Source organism: Equus przewalskii, chromosome 5 (assembly GCF_037783145.1).
Source record: "Equus przewalskii isolate Varuska chromosome 5, EquPr2, whole genome shotgun sequence".
Taxonomy (NCBI): Eukaryota; Metazoa; Chordata; class Mammalia; order Perissodactyla; family Equidae; genus Equus; species Equus przewalskii.
The window spans coordinates 20,542,108-20,554,988 of record NC_091835.1 but is presented as its reverse complement, the minus strand read 5'-3'; the positions used below and the strand labels follow the sequence as shown (position 1 = coordinate 20,554,988).

The 12,881-nt window shown below is 59.1% G+C and overlaps 1 protein-coding gene across 10 annotated transcripts in view; it reads right to left on the bottom strand.

The window, feature by feature from the left end:
* Positions 1-574: 574 nt before the first annotated feature.
* Positions 575-12,881, bottom strand: part of MROH2A (maestro heat like repeat family member 2A) — a 44,428-nt gene continuing 32,121 nt past the window's right edge. For 7 of the 10 annotated variants that reach the window (XM_008544003.2, XM_070618628.1, XM_008544008.2 and 4 more), the window contains 15 exons: positions 12,629-12,752; positions 11,918-12,036; positions 10,892-11,044; positions 10,320-10,474; positions 8,214-8,373; positions 7,939-8,132; positions 7,182-7,319; positions 6,563-6,677; positions 5,228-5,374; positions 4,928-5,110; positions 4,240-4,395; positions 2,409-2,540; positions 1,666-1,768; positions 1,337-1,402; positions 575-854 (listed from right to left, as the gene is read on the bottom strand). In XM_008544003.2, coding sequence (XP_008542225.1) covers positions 733-854; positions 1,337-1,402; positions 1,666-1,768; positions 2,409-2,540; positions 4,240-4,395; positions 4,928-5,110; positions 5,228-5,374; positions 6,563-6,677; positions 7,182-7,319; positions 7,939-8,132; positions 8,214-8,373; positions 10,320-10,474; positions 10,892-11,044; positions 11,918-12,036; positions 12,629-12,752 — 2,067 coding nt within the window. In that variant the 3' untranslated portion in view covers positions 575-732. The remainder of the gene's footprint in view (positions 855-1,336; positions 1,403-1,665; positions 1,769-2,408; positions 2,541-4,239; positions 4,396-4,927; positions 5,111-5,227; positions 5,375-6,562; positions 6,678-7,181; positions 7,320-7,938; positions 8,133-8,213; positions 8,374-10,319; positions 10,475-10,891; positions 11,045-11,917; positions 12,037-12,628; positions 12,753-12,881) is intronic. The other 3 variants (XM_008544006.2, XM_070618631.1, XM_070618629.1) reach the window with 1 other exon arrangement.

The following is a 12,881-nucleotide window of genomic DNA, read 5'->3' as shown; positions in this document are numbered from 1 at the left end:
CCCCTCTCCCCTGCCTGTTTCTTGGACACGGAGGTAATTTCTCCTTCTGGACCCTCAGCCGGGTTCTGTTCCAGGCCTCGCTGGGTCCCTGCCCCAGCCAGTCCCATCAGGCCTCGACGATAGGAAGGGTGAGGGTAGGCCCGGTGTCGTGTCACCTCCCCCTGAGGCTCTCCTGGATTATCTCCAGGCTGCTGGACACTCCCCGACACGCTGCAAGGGCACCTCCACCCTGGCTGCCGCCCCCCTCTCCCTCTGCTGTGTATCACGGTTGGCTGCTGGACACCTCCTTTTCCTGTAAGGGTGGGACCCCCAGGAGCAGAGGCTGGACAGTAGCCCAGGCCCCCTCACCGCCTGGCACAGTGCCTGGCAGGGGACACGCCATCAGCGTGGGTGCGACGGGAAGGCAAGTGAAGACACAAAGGTGGCTTCAGATCCTTTGGGCTGAGAGGCCGCCTGACATCACACACTTGGGGCGGGGCGGGGAGCAGGAATGAAATGGCCCTTTGAGACAGGGCTCCCTGTGCCCCACTGTCTTGGCTCTGGATGTCGTCACCTGACAGTCAGAACTCTGCCCTCCAAACGGCAATGGAGGTTTATTTCACCGCGAGGAAAGAGAGGGACAGGAGTATTTTAGAACAATGCGTTTCTTACAAACTAAACTAAAGCTCGTTTTTCTTGCCGCGGTGGGGTCTGGTGCTCCCGGGAGGTGGTTTACAGTTCCGCTCGGACCACCTAGGAGATCCCTTCGGGTGAGGCCAAGAGCCGGTGCTGACTACAGGTGTCCAAGATTTTGAGAGTGTCCAGCGCCGCCTTCCGGACCCCGGGATCCGAGTCCAGCTGTAGCTCCTGGAGAGCTGAGAGGGGCACAAACGGGAGAGCATCAGGATCCTCGTGGCCAGGCCCGCCCGCCGTCCTGCGCGGGGTGATGGAGGAAACCGGCCCGGGGCTCGCGGGGGCTGCGGCCGCGGGGTCCCCTGTGCTTGGAGTCAGCGGACGGCAGGGGGCGCTGTGTCTTCACACCGTCTGCCATCTGTCACTCACAGGGACAGAAAGCTCACCCACAGACCCGGCTGGGGCGTGGGTCAGCTGGAGGAATCCGGGCGGAAGCCTTGCATAAATATGCGTCAAGGGGCGGGGGCAGGAGCACCGGGAACGAACACGCGTCTTCCTGGAAGCCCCTCCGCAGGCTCAGCCATACCTGGGCGCCTTGGTCACTCAGCCCCCACCCCCGCACCCCGAAATACAAGCGAAGGTTGCCTGGCTGCTCCCTCGAGCTGTTTCACCAAGCTCCCCAGTGGCTCAGCGGACCCGATATAGCCGAGTCTTCACTGCTTACAATTCCGTATCGCCGGGAAGTCCAGCTTTTTCAGATAATGTGCGGACATCTGTTTCATAATAATTCCTAAAATGATAGCCAGAGGAATAAATGCTCATCGCACGAACATGAGGTCAGAAAGAGATGCGGTTCTACCTTGTGAGGGTGTGTGTTAAGGATTTAGTTGCAGACGCCTAATTGAGAACGGGGCAGGTAGGCAGCAGGGAGCACGGAGGGTCACTTTTACCTGAGCTCCTGTCCCAGCGCCTGTCCCACTCCCCCTCCAGACCCAGGTCTGTCCCCACCAGCCTGAAGGTCCCTGCTGCAGCCGGAGGCATCTGCTGGCTCACCTGCCAGGTTGCATGCAGCAATTCTGATCCTTGACAAGTTACTTTTCACATAGGTCATTGTTTCCAGCAAGAAGCTGTAGAGAACAGCAGGCTTTTTCTGAGTCTGCAAAACCAAGTGATGCACAGAGCGGTGCAGGATGAGGTCCCGGAGACTGGCTGCTCACAAAGTGCATTCCCATCTGTCTGACGTGGGAGGGTCTGCCCAGAGAGGACAAGTGCCCATCCCAGCATCACACAGCAAATTAGTAACCGGGCGACTTAAGGACCTTCAGCCCCCTGTTGCAGTCTGTCTGACCCAGAGAGGGGATTACATTTGTCCACAACGTGCAAGGCTGTCCAATATGGTAGCCACTGGCCACATGTGGTCCTTGAGCGCTTGAAATGTGGCTAGTCTGAATTAAGAGTAAAGTGCCTCCTGGATTTGGAAGACAGTACCCAAAAAAACCGTGACCTATCACATTAATGATTTTTATATTGATTACATGTTGAAGTGACAATGCTTGGATCTGTTGGGTTAAATCAAATCTATTATTAAATTTGGTTTCACCTTGTCTCCCTTTTCTTAATGTGGCTCCTAGAAAATTTAAAAATGGGTGTGTGGCTTGTGCTCACTTTCCATTAGACAGTGACACTTCACATCTGAAAGGTGAAGCCAGGGTCACAAGATAGAAGTCTGTTGGACCCTAAGCCCCAAGCCACCGGTGGCCCCCTCCAACAGACCCGTCCGCCCTCAGCTTCCTCACCAGGACGGAGCACAGCGTTGCCTGGAACGCAGTCATCTTGTCAGCCGCACTGCTGTCACTCGGGCCGGAGGAGCCCTCCAGGGCCTTCCAGCCCCAGAAGCGCACACACTGAAACATGGTAGCCATGCACGCCTGGAGGCACAGGGCAGGACAGCAGGAGAGGCGTCAGGCGGTCACGCGAGGGGAAGGGCTGGCCAGAGAGCAGCCTCAGACAAGCCTCAGGAAGCCAAAGAAGGGCAGGCTGGTGGGCCGGGGAGGGTACCTAGGACCAGAGCCCCACCAGCCTATACGATGGTTGCGTGCGCAAGTATAAAAGGACCCTTGGGGCAGATACAGCCCATTCGCCCCCTTAGCCAGCACCTTTGTGCCCTCAGCAGCCCTGCCTGGGAGCTGCCCCTCCAGGAGATTGGGGTCGGGAGGCTGGCTGGGAGGTTGGCAGGACTGGGCGGGCTTTCTCACGTCCTCAGACACCCTCCACCCAGCTCCTCCCATCCCCGTGTCCCTGTGTCCCTGCGGCCTGCAGCAGCCAGGCCCCCGGCCCCCGGCCTCCTGAGCCGTTAGGCCGCAGAAGATATTGGTAGGAGACTGGAGGGCAGGAAGAGAGAGGTTGGGGTATCTATTCCCAGGGGAATGAGTGGCAGCTGTGTCGCCATCCTGTGTTGGCCTCCCCTGACCACACCCCTCTTGGTGGTCCCTTAACTAAACCCTCTGGTGACATTTCCGGGTGTGCCCTCAGTCCTCCCCTGAAGCACCGCCCCACAGGGCAGTTGCCGATGAAACAGGAAAGAGCGATGTGAGCCGCTGACAGAAGGTAGTGAGGATCCGTGAGGAAGGAAGTCTGCTTCGTGCCCTGGGCCACCAGTGTCCCCGAGACAGAGCCAGGGAGGGAGGCAGGATGAGAGCAGAGAGCCCCCGTCAGGAGCTCCCTGCAGGACACCCCTCACCTCCCTGCGGATGCCACCTAGACCACCGCGCCCCACGTGGACACCTGCAGCCCTCACAGCGACGTGGAGGGGATTTATCCTGCAACCCCAGAATCGGGGACGGGCACTGGTTGAAAATGAGCTGTTGAGCACCCTTTGTTTGGGGCCACCTGTATCCCCACAGCTTACTAAGAGGTGGCAGAACTGCCCCTAATCCTGGTCACCTCCCCACCACACCCTCCCCAGTCTATGTAGGAAGACAGATGGGGAGGAGAGAAGACAGAGGTCAGAGTCACGGGCAGTGCGGGGGAGCAGAGGATCCCCACACATGTGTCCCCAGCTGACCAGTGTGAGCCTGGAAGAGGCAGCAGTTAGACAGGAGACGTGGGTCTCCCCCTGTCCTTCCTCCCATGCGCTGGAGGGGCTTGACCTCGGAGAAGGAGGAGAAATGTGGGGTCAGGGAGCCAGGCGCCCCTCCAGTATGCCCAGTGGCCCCAGCACAAGCCTGCCCCCTCCAGAGTAGGTGAGGAGAGATTTAAGGCAACTTTTAAATGACGGAATCGTAATAACGGGCATAATAAAATAATGAGGACCAAATTCAAGAATCTGGTAGAAGAAAGGGCAGCCGGTGGAGGATGGCTGCAGGCTGTGCCTGGAGAAGAAGGAAACCAGGTCATGTTTCCCCCCCAGAGCCGAGACTCCTCCATAAGCCAGTTTGTGGGTCGTCTTGAATGGTCCCTTTCCCCAGCCTGGAGGGAAGAGCTGGGCGGATCGTAGCCTCTGGGCTCTTGGGGAGACTGAGAGAGGTGGGGCAAGCCCGCAGCCAGCTGAGCCAGCAGACCCGAAGTTTTCCTTTCGGAGACAGTGGTCCCCAGACTTTGGGATGCAACAGGGAGGGTGCGTCTTACTTGGGCTGCATCGGAGCAGGGGTCCTGGCAGTGCAGCATGAGGGGGATCCAGGCTTTCTTCACTTCCGCCTTGAAGAAATGCTTCTTGGAAATCCTGACCAGCTTTGCCAGCTTCCCGAAGAGGATGAAGGCCTTTAGACGCAGCAGCCCACTCTCCTGCGGCCGGGATGGACAAACGTGCGTGAAAGCCGGGACGGGGCGCAGGAAGCCCAGCAAAACCCCAGCCGCTCTCTGTGGACCCTTTTATACGCCTTGGCCCCTGCGAAGCCCTCTGGATCATTCTATCGGGACAGAGTCTCTCCATATTCTGGTATTTATGACCTTCTCTTCCCTGGATGAGGGCCGTGCTGGATCTGAAGGCGCGCCACTGCCTAGCAGAGCCCCCCCGCCCCCCCAGCACGTCAGGGGTGCCCAAAGAGCCTCTGTGGGGTGCAAGGAATTAAAAGGGGAACCTCATTCCCCAACAGCAGGGCAGGAGGGTCCCATGGGTCCTAGAATGAGAGGTTTTTTTTAACAAGATCCCATGATCAGCCAGTTGATTCGTCAGCCAAGTCAGGCCTGTAGCCCCTTCTGCTCCAGAACACATCTTTTCTTTACGGGATTAGAAGTGCTCACTGGGTCCCTGAGCGGGCGTTTGCGGAGACCCCGGTGGAGGCCAGGGCCGGCTGAGGCTCTCCTCTGGACTCACGTTGTTGAAGAATGCTCTGCACTGCTCGGAGATGGCGTCGAAGGATGACCCCACGTCTCCTTCCCGGAGCTCAGCCAGGATCTTGGCCAGGGCCTCCATGCCCTCAGAGGTCACGCTGGTGCTCATGGGCTCCCTCAGGGAACACAGGCACTTCTCCAGGAGGACCTTCCGGTACTGCCTCACCTGGGGGGCACGGGGAGCCTTCAGCCCCCACTGGTTGACCAGAACATGCCCACGCTGGACCCTTAGCCCGCCAGGCCCTGCACCCCAGGCCTCTGGGCTCAGGGTCAAGCACAGCACCTTCTTGGGGGCGCCGAGGGCCATGTTGCCGAGGGCGCGCAGGGAGAGCACCCGCAGCACCACATCCTCCTGGTCCACGCCCCTCTCCAGCATCGACACCACGGGCTTCAGCAGCTTCTCCTGGTACAGAATTGGGTCGCTCATGAACTAGAAAGGAGAACTTTTTACAATTACCCCCAATACAGGCTCATTTCCCAGCCACGAGAAGGGATGTGTGATTATATTCAACGAGCAGAATGGTCTGTCTGTGGATAGGGGAGGATTCTGAGCCCAGACTCCCGGGACCAACTCTCGGCCCTCCACCTGCCAGCTGTGGGACCCTGGCAAGTCACCCAACCCCTCTGAGCCTCAGTTTCCTCATCTATAAAAAGAGGAGGATGTTAGCACCTGCCTCAAGGGTTGTTGTTCAGATGCAATAACGAAATACCTGAGAAATGCTAAATGAGTGTTACCTACGTTCACACATTCATTCATCATTCATGTGTTCAGTTAACACGACCAAGCAGCCACCATGTGCAAGAGCCGTGCCCACTGTGTCTGAACAGAAATGCACAAGAAGCGTGAATTTCCCTCATCTGGGACTCAGAGAGTCACTATTGGCCTGGCACTCAAAGCGCCAGGACCTCAGGCCAACAGGGCCCCCTCTGGCATGTGTGGGTGTGCGCGCACGTGGGTGTGTTCTAAATAAACTTAAATAAAACCAAACACCAAATTAATGACTTCAATGTCAAATCTTTACTCTGCGGCCCTTTACAGAAAACATTTGCCCCTGCGCTATGTCAGTGTTTGGTTCCAAGGGCAAATTGGACATCGTGCAGCCAATGAAACTTCTCCTAAAGTTTTCTGGCGAATTCTCTCAGGACCCCATAAGCACCCCACCTGCGTGGAAGGGGAGCTGGCCCCAGTGGCCATAACACCCTTCCTCGGCCTTCCTTCCTGGCAAAGCCCGTTCGCCTCGCAGGGTCCTCCTGTGCCAGAACTCCCCCAGAGCCTGGATCCCAGCCAGAGCCCGAGGCGCCCTCCTCTGGGAGGTCCCTGGGTGTCCTGGCACTCGCTATGCCACAGGTCACTTAGCTGTTGCACTTCAGGGCACAGATCGGTTCTCAGCAACTCTGTCCCCTCAGTGCCCACCCCGAATTACTATAGTGATGAATGAATGAAGGAGTGAAGGAGTGAATGAACACACAAATGAGAGATGCTCCCCTGCCCCATGGACTCAGATGCCCCTGAGAGCCTGGGTGCCTGTCCCTGAGGTGAGCCCCCCAGGAGAGCACTGGGGTCACCCGCCACCCACCCCAGCCCACCCCAGTGCCCTCCCTGCACCCCGAGCCTCACTTCCACGCAGGCGGCGGTGCTGCTGACGCGGCAGCTCAGGACTTCCGAGTCCATGCCCCTGAGCACCAGCTCCGACAGCCTCTGCCTGTAGCCCTGCACGTGCCGCATGCACAGCCTGCAGTGGGGACAGCAACCCCCATTGTGGGGAGGGCCTCTCAGCTCCTGCCTGCCAAGGCTGCACCAGAGCCAGACACCAAAAGGCAGATCTCTGAACATCTCTGGGCTGCTCCCTCCTCGCCCAGGAGGGTTTGGTTGGGGTGTGGCTAAATACTTACTTTCAATGTCCTTTTTAGGAAAGGGGACTCAAATGGGGGCCACTCGTGACTGATCAGGACCTGGGAGTCAGGATGACTCCCCATGCTGGCCCTGCTTGGGAGCGCTGTGTGGCTTTGGGCAAGCCCCACTCTGCCTCTGACCTCACATTTCCTGCCCTGGAGCACAAAGGTTTGGAATGAAAGATCCCCTTTGCCCTGCACATGACCACCATCTCAGAGTCTGGGACACGGGTCAACCTGGCCATCCCCTGGAAATGAGGCATTCCACCATGACCTAGACCTTCCAGCCAGGAGATGCCTCTGCAAGTCCCGCGGCCCCACCCCCAAGGGGGCCTGGCACCCACCTGGCCAGCAGGCCCACTCCTTGCAGGAACATCGAGCTGCTCTCCAGGAGCACCCACACGCCCTGCTCTTCCAGGGTGTGGACCAGCTGCTCATTGTTGAGTCTCCGGAACAACAGCTGCATGGATTTGATCGTGACCCTTGAAGAAGGTGGGACTGCGTCATGACGCGGCTGCCCCGTGGGGAGCACCCACTGCACTTCAGAGGGGTAAGCATTACACCCAGGTCCCTGACGCAGGGGGTCTCTAGGCTGGGCCCAGCTAAGGGGCTAAGGGACGACGATGCGAGACAGTGGCTCCGCAAACTCTGAGAACCACACTGTGCTGGACACGTTTGAGGGAGGGTCATGAGTGAGATCATCTTCCGGAAACTTCTCTCCCACCAAGAGGGGACGGTGAGGGCCTCTCCGTGGAGGTAACTCCTGGAGTCTAGTGACTTTTTTTTTTTTTAAAGATTTTATTTTTTTTTTTTTTTTTTTTCCCTTTTCTCCCCAAAGCCCCCCGGTACATAGTTGTGCATTCTTCGTTGTGGGTTCCTCTAGTTGTGGCATGTGGGACGCTGCCTCAGCGTGGTCCGACGAGCAGTGCCATGTCCGCGCCCAGGATTCGAACCGACGAAACACTGGGCCGCCTGCAGCGGAGCGCGCGAACCTAACCACTCGGCCACGGGGCCAGCCCCTGGAGTCTAGTGACTTTTAAGAGGCAGCATCTGGCCCAGGCCCATGGCCTTGCACTCCATGCCCCCCTCCCGTGAGAGCACCTTTGCAGGTTCATCTCCTCAGGGAGGGTCCCTGAGTAGACGAGTCTCCATGTCTTCAGGACGGGCGACACAGCCTCTGGCCCCTGGCTGCTGCTGAGCTGCAGCAGGAGGGTGTAGACAAGGTCCGGGAAGATGTCTGGGAGCTTGTCGTCCTTGTCCATCTTCTCAATGAGAAGGTGGATGGTGCACAGGGTCTGCAGAGAGAAGGGCCAGAGGCCTCAGGGCTCCCACTCTGAGCCCCCTGAGGGGCCCCGGGGCCTGACCCTGTGACTCACCATCAGAGGGTCCACCGCAGCCAGGCGCCAGATGTCAGCCTTGGAGGCGGCGTTGGCCCCGGGGGTGAACCGTGACTGCAGCCTGCCCATCAACCCACGGAGCATCATCCGGGCAAAGGGCATGTTCTCTGCCACAGCCAGCCACACCTCTGTCAGGTGGCTAGCCAAAGAGAGGGAACAAGGACTGTGGGTCTCCTGCCACATGCCCTGGCAGGTAAGAGCCCCTTTGGACCTCCAGGCAGCCCCCTGAGTAGGGGTTGGCCTCTGGAGCCTGAATCTCAGGGAGGCGGAATAAGTCAGAACAGGTTGCACAACCGGAACCCAAGTCCCTGCCTCCACCCTCAGCCTCCTCCCTCTGCTCACAGTACTGAAGGGAAAGCCACAGCCCCCTGGGAGGCCCAGGCTCTCGGTCTGCGTGACCTTGGAAGTCCCCATCCAGCCTACTGTTTGATGACGTTACGGGCATCTCCAGTAACAGCCTCCAGGTACCCAATTTGTGTCAGGCTGGTCCTGGGCAGCTGGCTGATATTATACCACCTACTCCTCCCAACACATCTCTCTGGGGAAGATGTTTCCATCTTTGTATTCCACAGAAGAGGCAATGAGGCTTGCAGAGGCCAGGCAACCTGCCAGATCACGCTCTGAAGCAGCCTCCCGATCCCCAAGCCCAAGCCGAGTGCGGGGAGCTGAGTCTGGGGGAAGGAGACACGGCAGGGGGCCTGGTGGTAGGAACTGAATGGAGGGGTGGGCACAGCGTGCTCATCAGCCACAACTTCTCGTAAAGAAGCCATGGAGGGGGGACGAAATGGCAGAAACAAGGAAACAGGAAAGCAGGGCCTCAGTCCCACAATGGCAAGAAAAATCCACGTGAGCTTGAAGAAAGACCTGGGTTCCAGAGGTGAATGCAGCCCAGCCGACACCTTGGCACAGCCTGTAAGACCCTGAGCAGAGGGGCCAGCTCAGCCGCACCCAGGCTCCGGACCACAGAAACTGTGAGATGACAAATGGGTGCTGTTCTAACCTTCCAAGTTGGTGGCAATTTGTTACACAGCAATAGCTGACTGACACAGTGATAGCTGACCGACACGGTGATAGCTCACCGACACTGCGACACCTGGTATGAGGTGGCCACCGAGAACGCCAGCCTAGCAGGGATCCCCACACCAGCTCCGCTCCGAGAGCTGCTGACCCTCGTTAAACCAAGCCATCTGCACTGCTCTCCCACCTGGGCCTGTGGCGGGGCTGCCCTCACAAGAAGCAGTTCCACAGCTGGTGGAGCCAGGCCTGCAATTCACACAGGGCAGCCCTTGACCTTCTTGATCTGAGGCCTGTGTTCGAAACTCTCTCTTCTCTGTTCCCAGAATCTTTCATGACATCTGCCACGTCTCCCTCCACCAACATCTCCAGGTTTCCCTTTGCTCTTTGGTCTCAGCTGCTCTGGGGACCACTACCCGCCTCTTTCTGGGCCCTTCCCCCACGAATTCTAATACCATCCCAACACTCCCCAAATTGGGTGAGATCCTGCCAGCTGCCTGTGCGACACTGTGACAGAGGGCCTCACACCATTTGTGAAGGTAACACTGAGAAGGATGGGGTGGTACTGCTTTACCATGAGGCCACCTGAGGGGCTTGAGACTCTGCCATTTCATCCCTTGGCCACCTGGGCCAGTTGCTTCCCCTCTCAGGGCCACATTTGGAAAGGAAGGACAGAGTGGAGCTTCTCCGGAGGCCTGCTCCGGAGGCCTTGGGGGCCACATCCTGTGGTTTATCCTGGAGAAGCCCAAAGTCAGAGGGCGCCCGGAGTTCTGTCCTCCACAGGGAAGGAAAAGGCCGCCTGGTGAGGCCCACAAGGTACCACCAGGACACGTGCGAGGCTATGGGATCCAGATTCCAGCTCAATATGGCCGAGCTGTAACACTGGGGCTCCAGGACCGCAACTGCCCAGAGGCTGTACCTCCCAGGCGCTGCAGGGAGAGGGTGTGACCCAGCCCAGGGTCGGGCAAGGCACGACTCAAGGCCCCGGTCTCCTGGGACGCATCACTGGTGGCAAGTCAGGCACAGTCCGGGTTGCACAGGAGACCTTGGCCGCCCGCCCAGGGCACCCACCTCTCCATCGGCAGAGGCTGCCTCAGGAGTGACGTGAGGACGGTCTCCTGGTGGTAGTGCGCCAGCAGGAGGATGCCCTCGATGAGGAGGCGCCGCACCTCCAGGTGGTCCACCACAGGCAAGTGCACCAGGATGGCGCCCAGGATCTCGGCCACCTGGGGAGGGGTTGGGGCATCACCAGGACAGCCGGGCCCCCAGGGGCCTCCTGCCCTCACCCCACTGCACACCCCTCCTCCAAGGACTCTTGCCCAGCTGGACAATGGGTGGGTTAAACCACCAGCACCCCTTCCAGTGCATCCTTTGGTTTCTTCTTGGATTCATCAGGTTTTCAGCGTGGGAGGCAGTGCACTCTGGGAGAGCGAGCCTCGGGCCTCCAGTCCACGTCCAGTTTCTGACCAGCCCACCTTCAACACGTTTCTTTCTTGTTCTAGAACTCTACTTCTGCCTCCTCTTTACAACCAGGGATTTGGGGAGGCATTCCCAGTGAGCACAGCTGGGCCCTTGCCCGACCCTCCAGTCTGGGTGCACCAGGCAACCCCAGGCCCCAGGTGGCCCGGCCGCAGCTCTGCCACCTTGTCCTCCAGCTCCTTGACCCTCATCTGGAGGAAGGTGCCTATCCAGGTGACCGAGGCCTTGTCGTGCTGGAGGTCCAGGGCCCCGATGTTCTCACAGAGCTTCTGGACGAGCGAGACTACCTCGTCACAATTAAACTGCATGCACGCCACCTAGGACCAGAGCAGGCCAGTCCTGGGGTCTGACGGCCGAGTCCCATGCCAACTCCCCCGCCCCCGCCTGTCACTGCTGACATCACCTCCTCCTCTGCCCAGCATCACAGCCCCCACCCTGGCCCCCATCCTCCCTCAAACCGCTGCCACGGCCTCCACGCCTCCCTGCACAGCCCAGCCTCTCACTGTCCCAATCATGGGCCTCCTCAGGATGTCACTCCTCTACCTCAAAGCCACTGGGGCTCAGCCTGGATTTCCAAGGCCCTTGGGATGCGCCCCTCAACCTCCCTCCCACCTCATCGCCTGCCCCCACCCTGCACAGGAAGCCTCATTCTAAGCTCTCCCCATCCCATCTCTATTGCCCTGCAGCCTTCCCCCAGGATGTGCCCTGAGCCCTGACGCCCTCCGACCTCATCCTGCTGGTTCACAAGCCCCCTGCTGCAGGGAGCCGCCTCTGCCCCCTGACACAGAAGTGACCTCGCCCCTCTGCAGCCCCGAGAGTTTGGGCGGCTCTGGGCATTTCCAGGCATCAGTGTGCCATCCATGGGCCTGTGTGCCAACACCTGTGGGCAGGGCCTTGTGTGCATTCTCTCTGGTGTCCCCTTCCCCCGCAGTGGGGCACGTGATAGGGATGGAGAAAAAACAGCTAGACACTGTTAAGTACCTACTGTGTGCCAGGCATCTCAGAGCAGACCTTACATATCGAAGGCCATTTAAATAGAGATGACATGAGCTGGACCAAAGGCGATGGGAGCTGCGACCCCCAGAGGAGGATGGGGGCTTTGTGGCCAGACTGAGCAAGGTCCCCCCCACAGAGATGGCCCAGGTGCCCGAGACCAGCCCAGCAGCCCGCACAACCTTCCCACTTGTCACCTTGGCAATTCTGGAGGACACGCTGAGAATCCTTTCGTCGTCCAAGCCCTGGAGATCGTCCTTACACTTGGCGAGCTCCCGCTCCGTGGAGGCGCCCCATGAGTGGCAGGTCTGGCTTGCTGTTGGGGTACAATTTCAGACACGTTCAGCAAGGACCCAGGGCCCAGACACAGGCCACGTCGTGGCTGTCTCTGGCCCTGGCTTTCTGGGCACCCTGGCTCCGCGGGCTGAGTCACCCTCTAGCGTCCGGACATCCCATCCCTTCTTGCCTTTGCTCTTATTGCTCCCTCTCCCCATGCCACCTCTACATGCCACTCAGATGTCTGCTCTCCTGGAGACCGTCCTGTGACCGATGCTCCACCAGCCACCAGCCGCCAGCCACCAGGCGCCAAGCCATAGGCAAACTCTCTACCTCTGAAGGTCACCACCCTGCATGCTCTCCAAGCTCATCTCTGGCCAGTTCTGCGCTGTCCTTTGTATCTGCAAGCTGAGCTTGCCCCAGTGGGGCCCCTCAGTGCCTGACACATGCCCTTAGCAAGATTCACGGAACAAATGAGCCTCTCCTTCTAGAAACTTCCATGGCCTATCAGTGATCTCTGCGCCCACTCCACACCACCTCAGAGAGGCCGTGCTCACCCCTAGGATGCCCCTGCTGTCAGCCCTCCCTCCCGGCCTGGAGAGGCTGGTCCTGATGTCCTGCCTTCCCCCTACCGTGAAGATCCAGCAGGCTGGACAGGACATCCATTGAGGTCATTCGGGTTCTCCTGTGGGAGTCACAGGTGCACGGGGCGATGAGTCCCACCAGCGTGCCAAACTGCCCCAGCTTCAGGGGGATCTGAGGGAAGGAGACTTCAAAGCTCGCACCCTCTGTGTGGACCTGGTGTACACGCACACACAGTGCTGCCCAAGAGCAGTGTAACAGGCAGTGGGAGAGGGCAAATCCCCCCTCTGAAAACACATTCTC